The 25,630-nt window shown below is 41.6% G+C and overlaps 4 protein-coding genes across 4 annotated transcripts in view; 3 read left to right on the top strand and 1 right to left on the bottom strand.

Annotated features, from left to right (window-relative positions):
• Positions 1-25,630, bottom strand: part of LOC132535528 (zinc finger protein 678-like) — a 307,284-nt gene that overhangs the window by 182,415 nt on the left and 99,239 nt on the right. The window lies entirely within an intron of this gene.
• On the top strand, positions 449-1,378 carry LOC103116142 (olfactory receptor 7A10-like). Its single transcript, XM_007526005.1, has one exon. The coding sequence runs from the start codon at positions 449-451 to the stop codon at positions 1,376-1,378; it is 930 nt and encodes a 309-aa protein (XP_007526067.1).
• On the top strand, positions 10,472-11,419 carry LOC103116141 (olfactory receptor-like protein OLF4). The gene has a single exon (XM_007526004.1). It carries the CDS (start codon positions 10,472-10,474, stop codon positions 11,417-11,419), a length of 948 nt encoding a protein of 315 aa, XP_007526066.1.
• LOC103116140 (olfactory receptor 7A10-like) lies at positions 17,450-19,069 on the top strand. The gene is made up of 2 exons (XM_060182222.1): positions 17,450-17,482; positions 18,236-19,069. Exon 2 carries the CDS (start codon positions 18,290-18,292, stop codon positions 19,067-19,069), a length of 780 nt encoding a protein of 259 aa, XP_060038205.1. The 5' UTR covers positions 17,450-17,482; positions 18,236-18,289.

The raw sequence follows: 25,630 nt of genomic DNA, 5'->3' as shown, positions 1-25,630 counted from the left end.
ATTTAATTGATATTAATATAAGCTCAGTAAGAATAAGCAAGAAGGATAAAAATCCTTCTAGTAGGTCTACAATATGGTTCCCAAAGTTTTTGTAGTTGATGAAGATATCATATTGTCTGTGAGTGACATGTAGGGAAGTGTGAACATCTCCTACAAATTTTATTATGAAGTACATTTGACTGCTTATCTCTAGACGAGAAATATCCAACTCAAGAAATGCTTGAAAATGTTATCTTGTTAAAGCATAACTCAGACATGGTTCTTTAAACCGTGGATGGTCTCAGCCAAAAGATCACATTCTATGTTAAAAGTACTGACAAAATATTTTACTTAGATACTCATTTATATCCTTTGTGGTGGCATATACCTGTGACCCTGTATATGACTATGTTCTTTTATTGAGAAAATGAAGCTAAAATATTCTTGCTATCATTGACACTTGCAAGAAATGGAAGAAGGGAACTCAACAGAAACCATAGAATTCCTCCTCCGGGGATTGTCAGAGGACCCCGAGCTGCAGCCCTTTCTCTTTGGGCTCTTCCTGTCCATGTACCTGCTCACTGTGTTGGGAAACCTTCTCCTCATCCTGGCCGTCAGCTCAGACTCCCACCTCCACACCCCCATGTACTTCTTCCTCTCCAACCTGTCCTTGGTGGATATCTGCTTCACCTCCACCACCGTCCCCAAAATGCTGCACAACATCTGGACACAGAGCAAAGCCATCACCTATGCGGGCTGCATCACCCAGATGTACTTTTTCATACTCTTTGCGGGACTGGATGACTTCCTATTGACCGTGATGGCCTATGACCGCTATGTGGCCATCTGTCACCCACTTCACTACACGGTCATCATGAACCCCCAGCTCTGTGGTCGGCTGGTGCTGGTGTGTTGGATTGTGAGTGATCTCCATTCCTTGTTAGAAAGCTTCCCAGTGATGCAACTATTCTACTGTACAGACCAGGAGATCCCTCATTTTTTCTGTGAACTCAATTTGATGGTTCAACTTGCCCATTCTGACACTCTTCTTAATGACATTGTGATGTACTTGTCTATTGGACTGCTGGCTGTTGGCCCATTTTCTGGGATCCTTTACTCCTACTCTAAGATAATCTCTTCCATAATAAGAATCTCCTCAGCTGAGGGGAAGTCTAAAGCTTTTTCCTCCTGTGTCTCTCACCTCTTGGTTGTCTCCTTATTTTATTGCACTAGCATGGGTGTGTATCTTAATTCTATTGGGGCTCACAGCTCAAAGTCAAGTGCAGTAGCTTCAGTGCTATACACTGTGGTCACCCCCATGCTGAACCCCTTCATCTACAGTCTCAGGAACAAAGACATCAAGAGGGCTCTGAAAAGAGTTTTGAGAATGACAATTTGAATGGCCACTTTTGCTGAGAGTGAAATAATTACCACCCACTCAGGTTTAAAATCCTGAGAGACCACAACTACAGTTCTCTTTTTGTCCAAAAAGTTTTATCTAGTTATTTATTGCACAGAGACAGAAATTTTGAGAGTTGGGAGAAATAGAAAGTAGAGAAAGATGGAGTCCTGAAGCACTTCTTACACTACACATGATGCTTCACTTCTGCAGGTGGGGTTGGGCATATCATCTGAATGCACCACTGCTCCAGCCCTCTATTCTTTATAAAGGTGTAATATAGGTCTTGCTAGGCCTGCTCCTAATTTTGTAATTCACCTAACAATCTGCTGACAATGTCCCCCCATCATCAAGCCAATCAACCTTGTTCAGCTAAAGGCCAAACATATAATGATGACTAAGATCAATAGCTAACTCACCTGGACCAAGGATCCAGACCTTCCTAATCAGAGCACAGTTATGGTCACTGAGAGAGGATTCCAGTTTTTATTTTATATTTCATTTTATTTATAAAAAGGAAACAGACAGCACCATAGGATAAGAGGCATACAACTCCACACAATTCTCACCACCAGAACTCTGTATCCCATCCCCTCCCTTGATAGCTTTCCTATTCTTTAACCCTCTGGGAGTATGGACCCAGGGTTATTGTGGGATGCAGAAGGTGGAAGGTCAGGCTTCTGTAATTGCTTCCTCGCTGAACATGGGTGTTGATACGTCTATCCATACTCCCAGCCTGCCTCTCTCTTTCCCTAGTGGGGAAGGGTTCTGGGGAATAGGAGCTCCAGGACACATTGGTGGGGTTGTCCATTCAAGGAAAATTGGTTGGCATCATGGTAGCATCTGGAACCTGGTGGCTGAAAAGAGAGTTAACATACAAAGCCAAACAAATTGACTAATCATGAACCTAAAAGCTGGAGTAGTGCAGATGAAGAGTTGGGGGGTGGTATCTCTGTTTTGTAGATAGCTAGTAGGCATGTTTTAGTTATATTTCAAAGGGCCTGTGACTATACAAATTTTTTTTTTCCCCTGAGCCTGACATCTGATATGCAGGTGGATCCAAGTTATTGTCAGGGGAGATGATGTCATGGCTGGAAAAAGGACCAGAATTCTGGATCAGGGAAGAGAGTAGCTCCCAAATATGAGAAAGATGTATAAATATGTTGACTGTAAACCCCATAAAATTGATCTGATTTGGGGCCCATATTCAGCTTAGGAGCCTATGTGACCTCTGCATCCCTGTAGATCTGAGCTCACATTCTGTGGTCATGAGTAGGAATGTTCCAAGCTGCCCCAATATCAGGACCCATCTTCCTCAGGTGTAGCATAGAGTATGTTGTCCAGCCTCCCTTCAGAGGAGGGAACATTTTCTACCATTGTTGATCCAAGTTGAAGGCAAGGTCCTATGGGGGGCATTCCAGTTTTAAGACTATTATAGTAACTCCACATTCCAGTCTTGACTTTGTCCTGTGAAACAGGACAAAATCAATGCTACATAGTATTATTATATTTCAGAGATATAGCAGTGCTAGTTCCACTGTCATGGTTGTCAGTAATGACAAGAAATCTTGTCTAGGGGCTGGGTGATGGCACACCTGGTTAAGTGCACACATTACAGCACACAAGGATCTGGGTTCAAGCCCCTGGTCCCCATCTGCAGAAGGGAAAGCTTCACAAGTAGTGAAGCAGGGCTGCAGGTATCTCTCTGTCTCTCTCCCTTTCTATCTCTCCCTCCCATCTCAATTTCTCTGCCTCTGTCCAATAATAAATAAATAAATAAACTATTTAAAAAAAGCAAGAAATCTTGTCTACAATTTTTGTTCACATTAATAAGATTTGTGTTATGACTATCATACACACTGTACTAACTAAAGAAATGTACTGAACTTTATCACATACTCCGCCTATAACTGTAGACCTTTCATTTCAGTCATTTTAAAAGTTTCTTATAGATTGAGGCAATGTTGTTTTTCAAGAATGTGTGCGATTTGCTGTGTAGTTTCAAACTATTCACAATAAAGATTACTGCATAATACTCAACACCCGAGCACTATATCTATTTCCCACAGGTCACTGGGAAATCCTGTTACTTGAATTGACTTGAATTGACATCTTGAATACAGGTGACTAAAAGATACCAATCAGATAAGGAAAGGGAATAGTGTGTGAACTGAGAAATAAATGAAATATGTAATATACATAAGAACAAGAAGACTGGAGTGATCTTTTAAAGGAGATGAGAACAATGTCAGATTTTAGTAAGATACAAACTAGTATCTTACTAGTAATTTTAGTATTATACAAACTAATAGAGTGATTATTGGTTTGTTTGTTTATTGGTTTGTTTACCAGAGCACTGCTCGGCTCTCTGATTTATGGGGTTAGAGGGGCTTGAACCTGGGACTTCAGAGATTCAGGCATGAGAGTCTCTTTGCAGAATCATTATGCTATCTACCCCTGCCTATGGGGTGATTATTTGATCAGGATAAATGATGTCTATAGTGAACTATAATCTATAATGTCTGCTTTGGAGATGGCATGATGGTTATTTATTATTATTATTATTATTTATAAAAAGGAAACATTGAAAAAAACATAGGATAAGTGGGGTACAACTCTACACAATTCCCACCACCAGAACTCCGCATCCCATCCCCTCCCCTGATATCCTTCTTATTCTTTAACCCTCTGGGAGTCTGGACCCAAGGTCATTATGGGATGCAGAAGGTGGAAGGTCTGGCTTCTGTAATTGCTTCCCTGCTGTACATGGGCGTTAACAGGTTCTTAAGAGTAACATTTCTCTTTAAGGTATATAGTTTTTCCTAATTTACGGATACGTGAGCACATGTGCTCTGTCTCATGGGCCCTGGTCTATATCTAGGGTCTTTGACTTTGTTAGGAAAGGCATCACCTGAAATCGAATTGCTGAGTCCTATGAGCTAGGAAAGGTCTCACCAGAGTCAATGAAGTCAAAGGGTTGATATCCCATGCCTGGTGTCTCCGGACACAGTCAGAAGTGAAATGTGTTAAGGTGGTACTGGTTGCGTTGACTTGGTTGAGCTCAGCAGATGCAGGATCACTTGGTATAGATAGAGAGAAGCCTGAAGGAAAACCAGTCACACCCCAGAGGTCCCAGGACTGAGAGAAATATAGGTTTTTATAGAGAATAGGGAAGCTTCCTGCTGTCTTGGCGTTAAAAAAGGTGATAGATACTGGTATAACCAAGTTATTTGGGAATTTGGTTTACTTTGAAAATCCTGGGGTTGGGTGGTGGTACACCCAGTCGAATACACACATTACAATGCACAAGGACATGGGTTCAAGCCCCTGGTCCCTACTTGTGAGGGGGAAAGCTTCATAAGAGGTGAAGTAGGGCTGCAACTGTCTCTCTTTCTCTCTATCTTCCCCTTCCCTCTTGATTTCTGGCTGTCTCTGTCCAATAAGTAAATAAAGATTAAAAAAACAAATTAAACAAATAAAATCAACCCCATGGTTAAGATTTACTCTACCATACAAGACCTTACCATGATTTATGCCGTTTAATGTTATTTAAAGATAACTGTATCATATATACTGACAAGACCAGTTGCTTCCGGTCTCCCTGGTCTAAGATTATAGGTGATTTAATATTTCAAAGACAAGGTCATTATTAGAAATGTATTAACAGTTTAAGCCTACTGTTAAAATTTAGTAAGTTTACCCATTTGAAACCTTAAGTTAGATTGAAGGAATATATATTCAGAACTGGGGTCTATGCATCAAAAAGTTAGAGACATTTAATCTATTTCTCCCTTCTCATTTTGATTAAATAGTGATTTATAAGACTAGAGGTTAATAGGAGTGTATGTAAGTTCAGGTAATTTATTATTATTATTTTACCAGAGCACTGCTCAGCTTTGGTTTATGGTGGTGCAGGAGATTGAACCTGGGACTTCAGAATCTCAGGCATGAAAGTCTTTTGCATAACTATTATGCTATCTACCCCTGCCCATAATTTATTTTCTAATGTTATTGAGAGAATTCTCATGAGTGGTAATGTGACTTTGAAAAACTGCAAAGCAGATAATTCAATATCCCCTCTTTTTTTCACATAATGGTTTCATTGCCCTTTGTCAAGTAAAAAAAAAAACATATTACAGAATTAGCGGCAATTTTAAGTACAAGCAAAAGTTGACTCTAACTCCTTTTTTTTAAAAAAAATTATCTGTTGGATAGAGACAGTCAGAAATTGAGAGGGAAGGGGGTGATAGAGAGGGACAGAGACAGAGAGACACCAGCAGCCCTGCTTCACCACTCCTGAAGCTTTCCCCCCACAGGTGGGGACCAGGGGCTTGAACCTGTGTCCTTGCTCACTGTAACATGTGCACTTAACCATGTGCGCCACCACCTGGCCCCTGACTCTTAACTCCTTAAAACTACTACTTTTGTATTAGCAAATCATGCAAACGCCATTTTTAGTAAATTTCAGATAGATACACAGAACATTTGAGTTCATTGGTCAAAACTATGGCTTAAGAACAGTTCACGTGACCCAAGCAAGACAAAATTAAAGGCTGTGTCTTTAAAGTTTAGACAGTATAACAAATCACCCAAGAACAATTTTTCTGTTCACTTGTCAGTTTTCTGGCTTTGGAAGCACCTCTTTGTATTATTTGAGAAACCGTTATTTTACTGAATAACAGATTTATTTATGTTCATAACGACACAACGTATTGGTAATCTGCTTTCTTATCTTATCTTTTTTTTTTTTTTTTTTTTTTTTTTTTACTGATTTGATAATGATTGACAAGATGGTAGGATAAGAGGGGATACAATTCCACACAATTCCCACAGCTGCAGTACTGTATCCTGTCCCCTCCACTGAAAGCTTCCCTATTCTTTATCCTTCTGGGAATATGGACCCAGGATTATTATGGGGTGCAGAAGATGGTGGTCTGGCTTCTATAATAGTTTCTCCACTGGACATGGACATTGGCAGGCTGATCCAGACCCCCAGCCTGTTTCTATCTTTCCCTAGTGAGGCAGAGCTCTGGGAAGGTGGGGTTCCAGGACACACTGGTGAGGTCCTCTGCATCTGCAGCTTGGTGGCTCAAAAGCTTTAAGCTATAAAGCAGAAGAAATAGTTTACTGATCAGGAACCTAGAGGTAAGAATATAGCAGATGAGATTTGGGGTGTCCATTTTGGGAAAAGTTAGAATGTCTACTTAGGTATATCCCAAGGGGTCTATGACTTAACTAATTCTTGCTTCAGGCTTACAGCTAACATGTAGGTGGGCTAAAGGTATTGTCTGGGTAGATGGTGTCAGAGGTGGGAATAGGACTAGAAAGCTGGATCAGGGAAGAGATCATCTCCCAAATATGGGAAAAAGAATATGAATACCATTAAGTGTAAACCCCATCGATCTGATGTGGGGACCATATTCAGCATAGGAGAGTATGTAACCTCTGCATCCCTGTAGATCTGAGCTCACATTCCGTGGTTATCGCTAGGAACATTCTAGGCTTCACTCATTTCAGGACCCATCTTCTTCGAGTGTTGGCCTAGTGTCCCTTTGGAGAGTGGGGCCATCCCTACCACTTTTGTTCCCTATTGAGGGCAAGGTCCTGGAGAGGCCCACAAGGTCCACGATGCTGTTCCTGATGGACATGTCCAGCAATGATGAAGAGAGGGATCTGTTAGAAGTCTGGGAGAATAGGGACACTTCAAAGGTGGGGGAGAGGCTATGGAGCTCTGGTGGTGAGAACTGAATTCTATGGAATTGTATTTCTCTTATCCCACAATCTTGTCAGTCATTATTATGTCACTATGAAAAAAAAGTCCAAGTTAAAAATGAAAAAAAAAGGAAATATATTCCCCTAAGCTGAGATTTTTCAGAATTAATAAAAGCATGGTGCAAATAGCATCATTGTTCTGCAAAAACTCTAATGCCTGAGACTCCCATACTCCCAGGTTCAATCCCCAGCATCATTCTACTTCTAGCGTTTGCCCCCCAGCATCATTATCAGCCAGAACTGAGCCAAGCTCTGGTTTCTGTCCTTAATGCTCTCTCTCACTCTCTTCCTCTCTCTTTTCCCCTCCTCTCTTATTAAGAATATATAAATGCATATATAGATATAATTTCCATATATACTTATATACTTTCCAGAGATAGTGTTAACAATAGACTTCATTTTTGAATAGTATTATGTAGATTTTCTTATAACATTATATTTATATGTATATACCACTTTCATATAAACATGCTTTTTGGTGGATATACTTACCATATATATTGCTACCTTCTTGATACAAAAGTGACTCCGGTGGTAGAGCAACAGGTTAAATGCAGGTGGCGCAAAGTGCAAGGACCGGCATAAGGAACCCGGTTCGAGCCCCTGGCTCTCTACCTGCAGAGGGGTCACTTTACAAGCGGTGAAGTGGGTCTGCGGGTGTCTATCTTTCTCTCCCCCTCTCTGTCTTCCCCTCCTCTCTCCATTTCTGTCTGTTCTCTCCAGCAGCAGCAACAACAGCAATAAAAGCAACAACAACAACAACACAATGGAAAAAAGATGGCCACCAGGAGCTGTGGATTTGTAGTGTAGGCACCAAACGAGATAATCCTGGAGGCCAAAAAAAAAAAAAAAAGGTCAAATTTTAAATCAAAGGATACAATATCAGACCAATAGTTTGACTAGCACTGTATTAAAAAAAATTTATTAGTGACTTAATATTGATTTACAAAACCGTAAAATAATAGGGGTATAATTCTGTACCATTCCCACCTCCAGAATTATGCATCCCCATTCCCTCCATTTAGGATGGAGAGAAGCTTAAGAAGTTTATTTTATGTATGTTCCTAGAAGCCCATGACATCTGAGTCTTTGTTTGAGTTTGATCGCTAACATGGAGTTGAAGAAAAATAGTGTCTGGGAAGATGGTGTCAGAGTTGAGACTAGGGCTAGAAAGTTGGATTAGGGCAGAGGGTAGCTCCCACACTTAAAAGTCAATCTATGAGTAACATGAACTATTTATCCATCAACCTAACCCAGGGCCCCTTATCTATTCCTATTTAGCACAGGAGCCTGTGTAACCTCTGAGTCCCTGTCAGTCTGAGTTCATAATCCATGGTCACAGCTGGGAATATTCTAGGCTACACTCATTTCAAGACCAGTTTACCTCAACTGCCAGGTTAGTATGGCCCTACCTCCTGTCAGACAGTGGGGCAATCAATGTCATTGCTACTTTTTAGGGAGACCACAATCCTGGAGCGGGCACAGTATTTATAAAACTTTGAACACCTGGGAAGTAATCCCAAAAGTCTTGAGTCTTATACTTTGGACTCAGCTGAAACTTGGGTTTGGCACAAGATGTTAGAAGTTTAGATCTTTAGAAGACAAGACAAGTCAGTGGGGAGTCTTAGTGAGACAGGATTCACCTGGCTTCTAAACTGCTCTCACAGGATAGCAAAATCAGCAGGAAAATTTGCCATTGTGTCTAAACCAATGTCCCCCAGGGAAATGATGCAACAACAGGTCACTCTAAAGGCCAGAACAACGGGTCTAATGAACAGAGACAGATGTAAATAACTTCTCTGCCCAGGCTCTGGGTTTGTTCATCTTCAAACAGGACAGGTCATGCGTGTGACTGTTGGAGTCCCAGTTCCGATGAGAAGACTGGTGACTTCCTGCTTCCTGTTGTCTTGTCTGGGTGTCCACTTCACTTATCAAATATCCAAGAAAGAAGATTCCATGCAGACACTTTGCTTTCAGAAATCCTGCCCAGGTGAGTCCCAATGTCATGGAGACTCTGTATCCAGAAGGTTAGAGAAAATCAAAACAGAGGACCCTGTGCATTGTAACATGCACGCAACCAGCTGTGTGACTGCCTGGCCTCCGGCAGTAGATTTTTAAAGTGATTATTTTTGTGTTTATAATATCTTTAATTTTGAACATTTTCTGTTTATTTAATATCTGCCATTCATGTTGTCTCTCAGACCCAAGATTTTCTGTCTGGGGTATTTATAAATAACAGATTTCCCTTAACCATCCCCCAGCATTTCTGACTTTTTTTTTTTTTTTTTTTTTTGGCAAATTAAAGGATCCAGGCATATATTTTTCCTGGTCAGCAGACTGTCCATCTGAAATGTACATCTTATTTTATCCATTTATTTGCCAGGTCGTATAGGCATTTGGGTGGGCCACTTTCTCCACACTTCTCTCTAACTTGTTTCTCCAGTCCACTTAGAAATCCCTTTGGGTACATGGTTATCTTTAAAAATACAGTTTTTAATGTTTGCTCTCTCTATTTTTTAATTGAAATCCTCTCATGCCACTAAATTTTTTTTTTTTTAAAGATGACATTATTCTTTTTTTAAAAAAATTTATTGGGGGATTAATGGTTTACACTCAACAGTAAAATACAGTAGTTTGTACATGCATAACATTTCCCAGTTTTCCACATAACAATTCAACCCCCACTAGGTCCTCCTCTGCTATCATTTTCCAGGACCTGAACCCTCACCCTCTACCCCAAAGTCTTTTACTTGGGTGCAATACACCAATTCCAGTCTAAGTTCTGCTTTGTGTTGATAAACCTTATCTTGCTAGATCAGAAAATAAGACACACTAACCATGATTCCTTTACTGTGGATATTCTCAGCTAAGAAGATCACAGTCAGTGTTAAAAGTGCCAACAAAAATTTTTACTTTCACATTAATTTATATCTTATGTGTTTACGTATACTTGTGAATCTGTATATATGATTTTCCTCTTGGAAAAAATTAAGCTAAACTATTCTTTTTTAAAAACATTTATTTATTTCTTTCCTTCTTGTTGTCCTTTTTTTATTATTCTTGTAGCTATTATTGTTGTTGATGTCGTCATTGTTGGATAGAACAGAGAGAAATGGATAGAGGAGGAGAAGACAGAGAGGGGGAGAGAAAGATAGAGGCCTGCAGACCTGCTTCACCGCCTGGGAAGCGACTCCCCTGCCCCGGGGGCTCGAACCAGATCTTCATGCCGGTCCTGGAGCTTTGCGCCATGTGCGCTTAACCCGCTGCGCTACCGCCTGTCTCCCACTAAACTATTCTTTTTACTATAGACATTTTCAAGATATGGAGCGAGAGAACTCAACAGAAATCATAGAATTTCTCCTCCTGGGTTTGACAGAGGACCCTGAACTGCAGCCCCTCCTCTTTGGCCTCTTCCTGTCCATGTACCTGCTCACTGTGTCCGGAAACCTTCTCCTCATCCTGGCCGTCAGCTCAGACTCCCACCTCCACACCCCCATGTACTTCTTCCTCTCCAACCTGTCCTTGGTGGACATCTGCTTCACCTCCACTATTATCCCCAAGATGCTGCACAATATTCGGACTCAGAGGAAAGCCATTACCTATGCAGACTGCATCACACAGATGTACTTTTTCACACTCTTCACAGGATTAGACGACTTCCTCCTGACTGTGATGGCCTATGACCGCTATGTGGCCATCTGTCACCCTCTGCACTACACGGTCATCATGAGTCCCCAGCTCTGTGGACTCCTGGTTTTGGTGTGCTGGATTGTAAGTGCTATTCATTCCTTATTAGAGTGTTTTCCTGTACTTACCCTCTCCTTTTGTGGAAACCAGGAAATCCCACATTTTTTCTGTGAACTCAAACAGATGATTCAACTTGCCTGTTCTGACACTCTTCTTAATAACATTGTGCTGTATATGTCTGCTGGAGTGTTGGCTGGTGGTCCATTTGCCGGGATCCTGTACTCTTACTCTAAGATTGTCTCCTCCATATTGAGAATCTCCTCAGCTCAGGGGAAGTATAAAGCCTTTTCCACCTGTGCCTCTCACCTTTTGGTTGTCTTCTTATTTTATTGCACAATCTTAGCAGTGTATCTTAGTTCTATTGGTGCTCAGGGATCACATTCAAGTGCAACAGCCTCTGTGCTGTACACTGTGGTCACCCCTATGCTGAACCCCTTCATCTACAGTCTCAGGAACAAAGACATCAAGAGGGCTCTGAGAAAAATGTTTGAGAAGGACAATTGGAACGACCACTTTTTCTGAGCCTCGTTCAGGATTCAAATCCTGAGATTCCACATCTGCAATTCTTTTTTTCAAAAATTTAATTCCATGTTTATTGTAAAGAAAGAGAAATCAAGAGGGCTGAGGGAGATAGAGGAAGGTAAAGAGAGATCCCTGAAGCATTGCTTCACCACTTGAAGCTTACCCTCTGCAGGTGGGGGTGGGCATTTTAACTGGGTGCACCACTGCCCAGAACCTTAATTCTTTAATGATGTGAACATTGGATTTAGCAGCCGAGATCTAATATTTGTAATTTACCAATTAATCTTCTCATATGGGGACCCCAGTGTCAAGTTAGTCAGCTGTGTTCAAGTCAAAGTAAAAAATATGTCAAAATACCTATAAAGGTAACTATGATGAATGAAGATGTGAAACCAACATGAATGAAGGTGTGAAAGCAATTCAACTATGATGAATAAAGGTGTGAAATCAATATGAATGAAGATGTGAAACCAATATGAATGAAGGTGTGAAAGCAATTCAACTATGATGAATGAAGGTGTGAAACCAATATGAATGAAGGTGTGAAAGCAATTCAACTATGATGAATGAAGGTGGGAAAGCAATTCAACTATAATGAATGAAGATATGAAACCAATATGAATGAAAGTGTGAAAGCAATTCAACTATGATGAATGAAGGTGTGAAACCAATATGAATGAAGGTGTGAAAGCAATTCAACTATGATGAATGAAGTTGTAAAAGAAATTCAACTATGATGAATGAAGGTGTGAATCCACTGTATCTGGTCAGCTGACCTGGACCAAGTATCCAGACCTTCTCAGTCAGTATGGTGGTCAAAGAGGACTCAGATGTTAAGACTGTAGCTCCGTATAACTCCATGTTTTAATCTTGACTTTGTCCTTTGAAATGGGATGAAATTGTTGCTGTCTATAAATATCTTTTTTTTTTTTTTTGCCTCCAGGGTTATTGCTGGGGCTCAGTGCCTGCACTACGAATCCACTGCTCCTGGAGGCTATTATTCCTATTTTGTTGCCCTTCTTGTTGTGCTTGTTATAGTTGTTATTGCTGTCATAGCTGTTGTTGTTGTTGGATAGGACACAGAGAAATGGAGAGAGGAGGGGAAGACAGAGAGGAGAGAAAGATAGATACCTGCAGACCTACTTCACCGCTTGCGAAGCGACTCTCCTGCTGGTGGGGAGCCAGGGACTTGAACCAGGATCCTTACGCCGGCCCTTGCGCTTTGCGCCGTGTGCACTTAATCCACTGCGCTACCGCCCGACTCCCTAAATATCATTTTTATTATATTTCAAAGATATAGAAAGTGCTATTTTTACTCGAAGGATTATTAGTATTGACAGGAAATTCTGTCTTAAATTTTTGCTCACATGAGATTTGTAGTTATGGCCACCATACACACCCAAGGAAATACGATGACTTTTAGCACACATTCAACAAGGAACTATAGACCTCTCATTTCAGCCATGTGAATAATTTCTTTTTTTAATTGAGGACAACGTCATACTCCTCAAAGTAAGGATTACTGGATCATACCTACCACCAACATATAAGTATCCATTCCCCACAGCTCACTGGGAAATCCCGTTACTTGCAGAGACATAGCTGAGTCTTGAAGATGCAGGTGACTATGTTGAACAGACAGGAAGAGGAAAGTATTGTGTCAGCTGGAAAAGTAAGTGAAATATGAAAGAAAATGGAAACAGGTAGGAATGAGAAGCATGGAGTGTCCTGTCACATGAGAAGAGGGGGGAAATGTCAGTCTTGAGTCAGAAGGGTACAATCTGATAAGATGAATATGTGATCAGGCTGTTTGATGACTACAGTAACATCCTACACATGTGACAGATGACTCCCAATAGCCAGAAATGTAGCTCACAGCCTTAAATATTTGTTCTGATACTTGAGACGGGAATCATCATTGTGGGTCTTGCTCACCTCATGGAGATCTTGTGTTCTCTGGTCCTGATCTTTCTTTTTGAACACTACACTAGGAAATGGAATATCAGAGGCCTGTTTCTACACTGAATCTGTAAAGCAACACTCGTTTTGATGAATACCTTAATGCATCCTTAGAGCCAAAGTTACTTAAATTATGAGTCTGTATGATTTTAAAGTCTATAACGTCCTTTCTTTGGAAGCTGTATATATACATATATTTAAATATTTATTTACTCCCTTGTTTTTTTATTGTTGTAGTTATTGATGTTGTTGGATAGAACAGAGAGAAATGGAGAGAGGAGGGGAAGACAGAGAGGGGGAAAGAAAGATAGACACCTGCAGACCTGTTTCACCGCTTATGAAGCGACTCCCCTGCAAGTGGGGAGCTGGGGGCTCGAACCGGGATCCTTATGCAGGTCCTTGTGCTTTGTGCCATGTGTGCTTAACCTGCTGTGCTACTGCCCAACTTCCCCTTCAGAAGATATTTATCTCTTGCTCTCTGTGTTGTCTGCATGCCCTGAAGATTCATGTTTGTATATTGAGCAGCTCATGAATAACATGAGCCTGCAACAGGGGTTGTGTTGTTTATAATTTTTTAATTAAATTATCTTTTGTGCATACCCCAACATCTTTTGCAAAGCAGATGACTTCTATCAGTCTGAAAGAAATGTATACCCCAATTCTTTAATGTTGTTGTTGTTCTCTATTAGGGACTCGATGATGATCAACAAGCTTGTGGAATAAGAGGGGTACAATTCCACACAATTCCCATCACCAGAGCTCTGTATCCCATCCCCTCCATTGGAAGGTTCCCTGTTCTTTATCCCTCTTGGGAGTATGGATCAAAGATCTTTATGAAGAGCAGGAGGTGGGAGTTGTGGTTTCTGGAATGATTTCTTCACTGAATATAGGTGTTTACAGGTTGATCCCTATGCCCAGCCTGTTTCTATCTTTCCCTAGTGGGGTAGGGCTCCGGAGAGGTAGACATTCCAGGACACATTGGTGAGGTCCTCTGCCCAAGGAGGTCAGGTTGGCATCATGATAGCATCTGCAACTTTGTAGCTGAAAAGCATTAAGATATAAAGTCGAATAAATTGTTTAGTGATCAGAAACCTAAAGGGAAGAATAGAGTGTTGATATGCTTCTAGTTCTGCTTCTGCGATCCCTTCTGCTACATTGCTTGACATTGTGGTCTATTTACATGGTCATTCTGTTACATTGGTTTGATCTCACTCCCCCTGCCTCCGGGAGATTTTGGTTTAGTCCTTGCTAGTTTACACTTCTTCCTTCTCCCCGCCCTCTATCTTACGTACTTCCTTGGTTCCTGATTCTTCTGCCTGAGGAGAGAGAGGCAGCATAGAATTGGGTTGTGATTAGATTAGGTTAGTTTTTTGAACTGTTCGCTGGTGAATAAAGAAATACTGCTTCTCCGCTCAGCCATGTGTCCCTGGTCGTCTGTCTCCTGCCGCGAAGCTAGCCCGGCATACTGGCACCCTGAACTTTGACAATAGAGCAGATGAATTTTGGTTATGCTAAGCTTTATTAGAACTAAGATGAGTGGGAGTCAGGCGGTGGTGCAGCGGGTTAAGTGCACGTGGCCCAAAGCACAAGGATGGCATAAGGATCCCGGTTTGAGCCCCGGCTCTCCACCTGCAGGGCAGTTGCTACACAAGCAGTGAAGCAGGTCTGCAGGTATCTCTCTTTCTCTCCCCCTCTCTGTCTTCCCCTCCTCTCTCCATTTCTCTCAATCCTATCCAACAACATCCATAACCACAACTATGTTAATCAACAAGGGCAACAAAAGGGAAAATAAATAAATAAATAGAACTAAGATGAGTTAGGGATATACACTAATAAAAACTAATACTGTACATGCATATAAGTGGTTTATGTAATGATGTTCATAATGAATATACCTCAGTGCATTATGTTTATAACATAACTATAGATATATTCACATCTGATCACATGCCACACAAAGCGATATAACTTGTGTTTATGCAAATACCCTCATTACAAACGGCTCACATTAGCACGCAGACTCATTAGAAATTGGACATTCGGGAGTCGGGCTGTAGCACAGCGGGTTAAGTGCAGGTGGCGCAAAGCGCAAGGACCGGCATAAGGATCCCGGTTCGAACTCCGGCTCCCCAACTGCAGGGGAGTCGCTTCACAGGTGGTGAAGCAGGTCTGCAGGTGTCTGTCTTTCTCTCCCCCTCTGTCTTCCCCTCCTCTCTCCATTTCTCTCTGTCCTATCCAACAAAGACAACAACAATAATAACTACAACAATAAAAAGACAACAAGGACAACAAAAGGGAATAAATAAATAAAATAAATATTAAAAAAAATTTTATAAAGAAATTGGACTTTCTAACTCCTTCCAAAATGAAGACCCCAGATCTCATATGCTATACTTTCACTTTGAGGTCCCTGGTTATTCAACAAATTGTTCTGTTTTATATCTTACTGCTTTTCAGCCACCATATTGTAGGTGTTACCATGATGCCAACCTGACTTCCCAGGGCAGATGACTTCGTCAGTGTGTCCTGGACCCCCCACCTCTCCAGAGCCCTGCCCCACTAGGGAAAGACAGAAACAGATTAAGGGTATGGATTGACCTGCCAAAGCCTATGTCCAAATGGAGAAGCAATTGCAGAAGCTAGACTTCTCACCTTCTTCATTCCATAATGATCCTAAGTCCAGACTCCCAGAGGGATAAAGAAACAGGGAAGCTTCCAGTGGAGGGGAGGGGGATATGGAACTCTGGTGGTGAGGAAATACCACAATCTCGTCAAGCATTACAAAATCACGAATAAATATCATTAAAAATTTTACAAAAGAAATAGCGGTTTTCATTTTTAACTCTAGGTTGTTTTTAGAAGTAAGCTCTTAACTTTGTTCTTAGTTCCACTTTCTACCCTGTTGCTCGGTGAGAATCCTGTTATTTTTTACCTTTGAAATTTAAAGAATTGCAGTGTCTGATTTCAAAAAACAAGAGACTTTGTTTATGGCTTCAGATAAGCATCCAACCCTTGTCTTAAAAAGTTCATACTTAATGGATTTCGAAACTGTTATCTCTGTCTTCATACAATTAAAATGTGTCTGAAGTTGTAAAAAAAAAATGAAGATTACTCATGAGTCTGTCATAAGTGTAGGGAACTGTAAGCTTCAGTCAAGAATTCGCCATTCTTCTCTTTAGTTGGGTCTATCTAGTTTACAAGAGCTGTTTTAGCATTGGGCCTGGTGATAGAGCACCTGGTAGAGCGTAAGTATTCCCAGGGTTGAGAACCCAGGGTCTAGTCCTCTGTCCCCATCTGCAGAAACGGAAGATTTATAGTTAGTGGTGCAATCTCTCTCCCCCTTTTCCCATCTCTCGGTCTCTTGCCCTCCATCAAAACATAAGAGACACAGAGAGTGATCTCAACAACTGACATCACAATGAAAATTCCCAACTATTTGGAATTGTGTCATGTAATTAAGACACTCAGGGCCCAAGATTTTGTATCAAAATAGCATAGTTTTCTGGCTGTAGAGAGGAAAGAACAATTTTCTGGAGATCATGAACTGTGTCTGAGTTTTTAAAAAAATAATATTTTATTTATTATTGGATAGAGACAGAGAGAAAATGAGAGGGAGAGAAAGAGAGAGAGGGAAAGAGACAGAGAGAGACACCTGCAACCCTCTTCCCCACTCATGAAGCCTTCCCACTGCAGGTGGGGACCAGGGACTTGAACCTGGATCCTTGTACACCGTAATGTGTGCGCTTAATCAGGTGTGCCACCAACTGGCCCCAGTGTATAAAAGTTTGAACACACTTTATGTTGAGTGTCCACTATTTTATATCAGAAGGACACAGTTCTCTCTGTATTGAAGTGGAGGGCCAGGTAGTGATGCACCTGGTTGAGTGCACCACTTGCAAAGCTGTCCCCTTGCAAGTGGAGGAGTCCACTTGCAAAGGGACAGCTTTGCAAGTGGTGAAGCAGCGTTGCAGGTGTCTCTCTGTCTCTTTCCCTCTCTATTACCCACTCCACTCCCTCTTGACTTCTGGCTGTCTTTTTTTTTTTTTTTAAAGATTTTAAAAAAATATTTATTTAATTTATTTATTCACTTTTGTTGCCCTTGTTGTTTTATTGTTGTAGTTATTATTGTTGTTGTTGTTGGATAGGACAGAGAGAAGGGGAAGACAGAGAGTAGGAGAGAAAGATAGACACCTGCAGACCTGCTTCACCGCCTGTGAAGCGACTCCCCTGCAGGTGGGGAGCCGGGGTTCGAATCAGGATCCTTATGCTGGTCCTTGTGCTTTGCGCCACCTGTGCTTAACCCACTGTGCTACAGCCCGACTCCCTCTGGCTGTCTTTATCCAAAGAAATAAATAAATAAAGATAATCAAAAAATTGAAGTGGGAAGTTCATTCTGTGAAGATCACTTACTCAGCGATTGGAACACAAGCAACTTAATACACAAGTTCATCACTCTTTGATTGGCTCATAATTGAGTCGATGCCAGTTTAGGACACTGAGAAGCAGGAAAGTTCAGTAGAAAAATTTTTAAAAAGTAATGAAAATAGAGTTCACCTAGTCCTACCGTTCTCTCACAGGAATAGAAGATGAAGGAAAAGTTTCTTCTCTGTCCACACCAACAACCCCAGGGGAGTGATGTAATTAGAGGCCCGGGGGAAGAGAAGAAACTGTGTCTCTTGAGAAGACATAGTGAGCTGTAGATAGCTCCTCTCCTCTCCTCAGTCACTTAGTTTGATCAATTCAGGCACTGGACAGAGCCTGCTGGCAGCTTTTGGAGTCGGACATCTGGCTAGTGGGACTTCCCCAGTCACCCGGGGAGGACTCTAGATTTCCACCAGGAGAGCTTCTTCTTGTCAGGGAAACCTTCTCCTCATCCTGGCCGTCAGCTCAGACTCCCACCTCCACACCCCCATGTACTTCTTCCTCTCCAACCTGTCCTTGGTGGACATCTGCCTCACCTCCACCACCATCCCCAAGATGCTGCACAACATCTGGACACAGAGCAAAGCCATCACCTACGCAGGCTGCATCTCACAGATGTACTTTTTCGTGCTCTTCGCAACTTTAGATGACTGTCTCCTGACTGTGATGGCCTATGACCGTTATGTGGCCATCTGTCACCCTTTACACTACACGGTCATCATGAACCCCCAGCTCTGTGGACTCCTGGTGCTGGCATGTTGGGTCATAAGCATGGTGCACGCCCTGCTAGAAAGCTGTATGACGTTATCCCTCTCCTTCTGTACACACTTAGAGATCCACTACTTTTTCTGTGAACTCAAACAAGTGGTTCAACTTGCCTGCTCTGACACGTCTCTTAATAATGTGGTGATTACTGTTGCTGCAGGACTCCTAGGTGCAGGACCTCTAGTGGGGATCATTTATTCGTATTCAAAAATAGTATCTTCCATATTAAGGCTGTCCTCAGCTCAGGGCAAGTCTAAAGCCTTCTCCACCTGTGCGTCTCACCTCTCTGTGGTCGCCTTGTTTTATTGCTCGATCCTGGGAGCCTATGTGGACTCTGGTCTTTCCTACAGCTCACACTCAACTGCGACAGCTGCGCTGATGTACACGGTGGTCACCCCCATGCTGAACCCCTTCATCTACAGCCTCAGGAACAAAGACATCCAGGGGGCTCTGAGAAGACTCTTCAGAACCAAACTATTAAAAGGCCTGCCGTTTCTGAATTGAACAAGTGCCCAGGATTCAGGACTCCAATCCAGAGAATTAGACTTTTTGAATATTTTCATAATATAGTGAACGCTGGACTTGCTACGTTGAATTATTTCATGATCTTTGCTTCCATAAAAATTTCTCTAGATGAATGATGATGATGATGATGATGATGATGATGATGATGTGCTTACTGAGCTTTCTCTCTCATCTGTGGAAGCTTTATTTCGTTTCTCTTTTCCTTCTTCTCTTTCTCAGATGATTAAGATTCTTGCATCCTTACCATTTGTGAAGTGTCCCTGCTCCAGGGAGCAGGGGAGCTCTAACCCGGATCCTTGTATTGGTCCTTGTGCTTAGTACTCAATTGGGTGTGCCACCGCCCAGTCCTAGACATATCTTTTATTATTATAATAATAATTATTAATTTTATTAGTGATTTAATATTAATTTACCACATCGTAAGAGGAGGATAATTCTACACCGTTCACACCACCAGATTTAGTGTCTCCATTCACTCTATTGGATGCTTCAGTAGTTCTCCCTAGACCACAGATAGTGCCTTAACGGTATATGTTATATAGAAATGTTACGCGAAAATATCCGCAGAACGGCTCTGAGTGTTAGAGCTCTTGAGTGTTTCAAGTGTTTCAGCTCCAGGGTGCAGCAGATCTAAAGGATGAGTCTGAGGCTGTGACCAAATAGAGGGCAGGGAGATACTTTATAACCCAGGAGACTCCTGCCAAGCTAGCCCACCTGCCTGATTTGGGAAGCTGCTTATATACCCTTCAAGCAGGGAGTGGCATGCATTTGATTGGGTACAAGGTGGTACATTTGATTGGTTACAAGGTGGTACATTTGATTGGGTACAAGGTGGTACATTTTATTGGTTACAAGGTGGTACATTTGACTGGTTACAAGGTGATGCATTTGATTGGGTACAAGGTGGTACATTTGATTGGTTACAAGGTGGTACATTTCATTGGGTACAAGGTGGTACATTTGATTGGTTACAAGGTGGTACATTTCATTGGGTACAAGGTGGTACATTTGATTGGTTACAAGGTAGGACCTGCCAATATACGCGGATATCTTCGCCCACCCTGTCCAACGCTTGACGTCTCATCACCCAATCTGGTCCCCTATGCCTACACTGAACTTCTCTGTTCCAGTCTCTTGGAAACAGAGTTGGCAGTCAGCTGAGGTCAAGAACAAACACCTCATCACAGACCCCTGCAAGCGTCCACCCGGGTTTGACCTAGCACGTTATGATTGGGCCCTCCTCCATCGCTACAGAACAGGCCAGGGCCGGTGCGCCGCTATGTTCCAATGCTGGGGAGCCAGAGACGACCCGAACTGCCCCTGCGGCTCCAGACAATGACCCACATAGTCAACGACTGCCACCTCTCCAGATTCAAAGGAGGTCTCGAAACTTTACATCAGGCTCAACCTGACGCTGTTGACTGTCTACGGAAGAAGGGCAAACGCTAGAAGAAAAAGTACATTTGATTGGGTACAAGGTGGTACAAGGTGGTACATATGATTGGTTAAAAGATGGTACATTTGATTGGGTACAAGATGGTACATTTGATTGGGTACAAGGTGCACCAATCAGGTGCATTCAAGGGTAATGTATATAAGACAAAGGTACATTCAAAGGGTCATCATATAAGACAAAGCATGAGGTGCGTTGATTATGTTCCACACCCAATCTGGACTGCCAAGATGCAAGTGAATACAAAATGAAACATACAATTTGGTTGGCTACATTGTGTGAAACAAAATGATTTAACCCGATTGGTTACATTTCTAGTCCCCTAAGTTTGCTGAAGTGCAGGAACAGCAGACACACCTGTCAGTCTATTGTGCAGTTGGGGAACATTTTATTTCAGGTATATAGCATACTCTCCCATTTGAAGTATGGAATGCATGAATTTCTCAAGACACATTTATCTTCTTAAGGTGATTTATTACATTATAAGGTAACGGGGGTATATTTCCACACCTTGCTCACCACAAGAGTTCTGTGTCGTCTGGAGAACTTTCAGAAGGCTAGAAATGGACCTACCCTATGATCCTGCAAGTCCTCTCCTGGGGATATATCCTAAGGAACCCAACACACCCATCCAAAAAGATCTGTGTACATATATGTTCTTAGCCGCACAATTTGCCATAGCCAAAACCTGGAAGCAACCCAGGTGTCCTATAACAGATGAGTGGCTGAGCAAGTTGTGGTATATATACACAATGGAATACTACTCAGCTATAAAAAATGGTGACTTTACCATTTTCAGCCAATCTTGGATGGACCTTGACAAAATCATGAAATAAGTCAGAAATAGAAGGATGAATATGGGATGATCTCACTCTCAGGCAGAAGTTGAAATACAAGATCAGAAGAAAAAACACAAGTAGAACCTGAACTGGAATTGGCATATTGCACCAAAGTAAAAGACTCTGGGGTGGGTGGGTGGGGAGAATACAGGTTCAAGAAGGATGACAGAGGACCTAGTGGGGGTTTTATTATTATATGGAGAACTGAGAAATGTTATGCATGTACAAAATATTGTATTTACCATTGAATGTAAAACATTAATTCCCCAATAAAGAAAATTTAAAAAGAAGAGTTCTGTGTCCCTATTTCCTCCTTTGGACACTATAATAGTTCTCCCAAAGTCACAGATATGCGTTAACTATCATGTCTATAACTATTAATATTTGTATATATTTTGCCCTTTTTTGGTATTATGAAAATATATTACCACTGCACTTTCTTTTTTTTTAATTAAAAATTATTTATAAAATGGAAATATTGACAAGACTGTTGGATTAGAGGGGTACATATCTGCACAATGCCCATGCCCAGAACTCCATATCCAATTCCCTTTCATGAGCTTTCCTGTTCTTTATCCCTCTGGGAGTGTGAACTCAGGATCCACTGCACTTTCTACATCAAACTTAGAACAAGATTGTAGGGTAAGACGGGTACAATTATATATGATTCCCACCATCAGAGTTCTGTATCCCATCCCCTCCAATGGAAACTTTATTCTTTTTATTTTATTTATTTGTCAAAACCTGGTATTTCTTTTTTTAATTTATTTTTTATTTAAGAAAGGATAAATTAACAAAACCATAGGGTAGGAGGGTTACAACTCCACACAATTCCCACCACCCAAGCTCCATATCCCACCCCCTCCCTTGATAGCTTTCCCATTCTCTATCCCTCTGGGAGCATGGACCCAGGGTCATTGTGGGTTGCAGAAGGTGGAGGGTCTGGCTTCTGTAATTGCTTCCCTGCTGAACATGGGTGTTGATTGGTTGGTCCATACTCCCAGTCTGTCTCTCTCTTTCCCTATTAGGATGGGTCTCTGGGGAAGCGGTGCTCTGTCTTCATACAATAAAAATATGTCTGAAGCTGTAAAAAAATAAAGATTACTCATGAGTCTGTCATAAGTGTAGGGAACTGTAAGCTTCAGTCAAGAATTCGCCATTCTTCTCTTTAGTTGGGTCTATCTAGTTTACAAGAACTGTTTTAGCATTGGGCCTGGTGATAGAGCACCTGGTAGATCGTAAGTATTCCCATGGTTGAGAACCCAGGGTCTAGTCCTCTGTCCCCATCTGCAGAAACGGAAGATTTATAATTAGTGGTGCAATCTCTCTCCCCCTTTTCCCATCTCTCGGTCTCTTGCCCTCCATCAAAACATAAGAGACACAGAGAGTGATCTCAACAACTGACATCACAATGAAAATTCCCAACTATTTGGAATTGTGTCATGTAATTAAGACACTCAGGGCCCAAGATTTTGTATCAAAATAGCATTGTTTTCTGGCTGTAGAGAGGAAAGAACGATTTTCTGGAGATCATGAACTGTGTCTGAGTTTTTTAAAAAATAATATTTTATTTATTATTGGATAGAGACAGAGAGATATTGAGAGGGAGAGAAGGAGATAGAGAGGGAAAGAGGAAGAGAGAGACACCTGCAACCCTCTTCCCCACTCATGAAGCCTTCCCACTGCAGGTGGGGACCAGGGACTTGAACCTGGATCCTTGTACACCGTAATGTGTGCGCTTAATCAGGTGTGCCACCAACTGGCCCCAGTGTATAAAAGTTTGAACACACTTTATGTTGAGTGTCCACTATTTTATATCAGAAGAACACAGTTCTCTCTGTATTGAAGTGGAGGGCCAGGTAGTGATGTACCTGGTTGAGTGCACATGTTACAGTACGTAAGGACCCAGGCTCGAGCCTCTGGAGTCCACTTGCAAGGGGACAGCTTTGCAAGTGGTGAAGCAGCATTGCAGGTGTCTCTCTGTCTCTTTTCCTCTCTATCACCCACTCCTTTTTGACTTCTGGCTGTCTTTATCCAACGAAATAAATAAATAAAGATAATAAAAAAAATTGAAGTGGGAATTTCATTCCGTGAAGATCACTTACTCAGCGATTGGAACACAAGCAACTTAATACACAAGTTCATCACTCTTTGATTGGCTCATAATTGAGTCGATGCCAGGAGTTTAGGACACTGGGAAGCAGGAAAGTTCAGTAGAAAATTTTTTAAAAATTAATGAGAATAGAGTTCAGCTGAATCCTACCGTTCTCTCAAGGGAATAGAAGATGAAGGAAAACTTTCTTCTCTGTCCACACCAATGACCCCAGGGGAGTGATGTAATTAGAGGCCCGGGGAAAGAGAAGAAAATGAGTCTCTTGAGAAGACATAGTGAGCTGTAGATAGCTCCTCTCCTCTCCTCAGTCACTTAGTTTGATCAATTCAGGCACTGGATAGAGGCAGCTGGCAGCTTTTGGAGTCGGACATCAGGTGGTGGGACTTCCCCAGTCACCCGGGGAGGACTCTAGATTTCCACCAGGAGAGCTTCTTCTTGTCAGTTCCACTTTGGTGAGTCCCACTGCCATGTGGACACTTCAGGGTAAGATTGGGGAGAAGAGGGAGTCCAGCGGTAACGCAGCAGGTTAAGCGCAGGTGGTGCAAAGTGTGAGGACTGGAGTAAGGATCCTGGTTCGAGCCCCCTGGCTCCCCACCTGCAGGGGAGTCGCTTCACAAGCGGTGAAGCCTGTCTGCAGGTGTCTATCTTTCTCTCCCCCTCTCTGTCTTCCCCTCCTCTCCATTTCTCTCTGTCCTATCCAACAACAACGACAATAAGAATAACTACAACAATAAAACAATGAGGGCAACAAAAAGGAATAAATAGATAAATATTTAAAAAGAAAGATTGGGGAGAAGAAAATTCAGTGGCATTTATCTGAGCTCACCTAGAACCTACCCAGACTGGTCCTGACAAGAGAGATCATTCCATCTGATGAATGCTTTTTAAATTACTGATGTTTTTTTTTAAAAGATTTTATTTATTTTATTTTAATTAATTAATTTATTTATTCTCTTTTGTTGTCCTTGTTTTATTGTTGTAGTTATTATTGATGTCGTCATTGTTGGATAGGACAGAGAGAAATGGAGAGAGGAGGGGAAGACAGAGAGGGGGAGAGAAAGATAGACACCTGCAGACCTGCTTCACTGCCTGGAAAGCGATTCCCCTGCAGGTGGGGAGCCGGGGGCTCAAACTGGGATCCTTACACCGGTCCTTGCACTTCGCACCATGGGTGCTCAACCCACTGTGCTACTGCCCGATTCCCATGACTGATGTTTTTTTAGACTGGCCAGATAATAAATGATTATATGAAGTGCAGGAGACAATGTTGAAAATTGCAGAATAGGCTAGGGGAGATAGCGTAATGGTTATGCAAATCGACACTAATGCCTGAGACTCCAAGGTTGCGGGTTCAATTCCCAGCACCACCACAAGCCAGAGGTGAGCAGTGCTCTGATAAAATACATAATAACTAAATAAATAAATAAATAAATAAATAAATAAGAAAGAAAGAAGGAAGGAAGGAAGGAAGAAGGAGTGAAAATTATAAGATATTGATAGATACTCAATTAGAAGAATAGAGCTGAACATCCTTCTAGCAAAAGGAAAATGGAAATCCAGGGATATGTATGCTGGGGTTATAAGATTCTGTTATTCCTGCATTTGATTAAATTCATTCAGTAAGATGACAGGACATTTTCATTGTTTAGATGCTCCACATTTGATCAATAAATATGCTGTGTCATACTATCTTTGATGGGTGTTCAGTGAAGTGAAGGTCTTTCTCTTTTACATTTAAGTCAAATTACATTTGTATCGCTTTTGATGAAAAAAGGCATGACAAATGAATGTCCAAAGAGAATTGTCACAATTCCACACAGCTTCCACCACCAGAACTCCGTATCCCAGCCCCTCTTATAAAGCAGAACAAATTATTGACTAATCATGAACCTGAAGGCAAGAATATTGCAGATGAAGATACGGGGGTCTCTGTTTTGGAAAAAGCTAGTAGGTCTATTTTAGGTCTATTTATATTCCAAGGGGTTCATGACTTTACTAGTTTTTGCCTGACAGACTTATTACATAAACTTCCTATTTAGTACATCTTCTTTCTCTCCTTCTTTCTTTCTTTCTTCCTTTCTCCTTTCTTTCTTTCTTTCTTTCTTTCTTTCTTTCTTTCTTTCTTTCTTTCTTCT

The sequence above is a fragment of the Erinaceus europaeus genome, chromosome 23 (genome assembly GCF_950295315.1).
Source record: "Erinaceus europaeus chromosome 23, mEriEur2.1, whole genome shotgun sequence".
Lineage (NCBI taxonomy): Eukaryota > Metazoa > Chordata > Mammalia > Eulipotyphla > Erinaceidae > Erinaceus > Erinaceus europaeus.
The sequence above is the reverse complement of the archived record's forward strand: the minus strand, read 5'-3'. Positions and strand labels throughout refer to the sequence as shown.

Excerpts from the sequence above, each read along its gene's own strand:
- LOC103116140 (XM_060182222.1), top strand. The coding sequence starts at position 18,290 with ATGTACTTCTTCCTCTCCAACCTGTCCTTGGTGGACATCTGCCTCACC.
- LOC103116141 (XM_007526004.1), top strand. The coding sequence starts at position 10,472 with ATGGAGCGAGAGAACTCAACAGAAATCATAGAATTTCTCCTCCTGGGT.
- LOC103116142 (XM_007526005.1), top strand. The coding sequence starts at position 449 with ATGGAAGAAGGGAACTCAACAGAAACCATAGAATTCCTCCTCCGGGGA.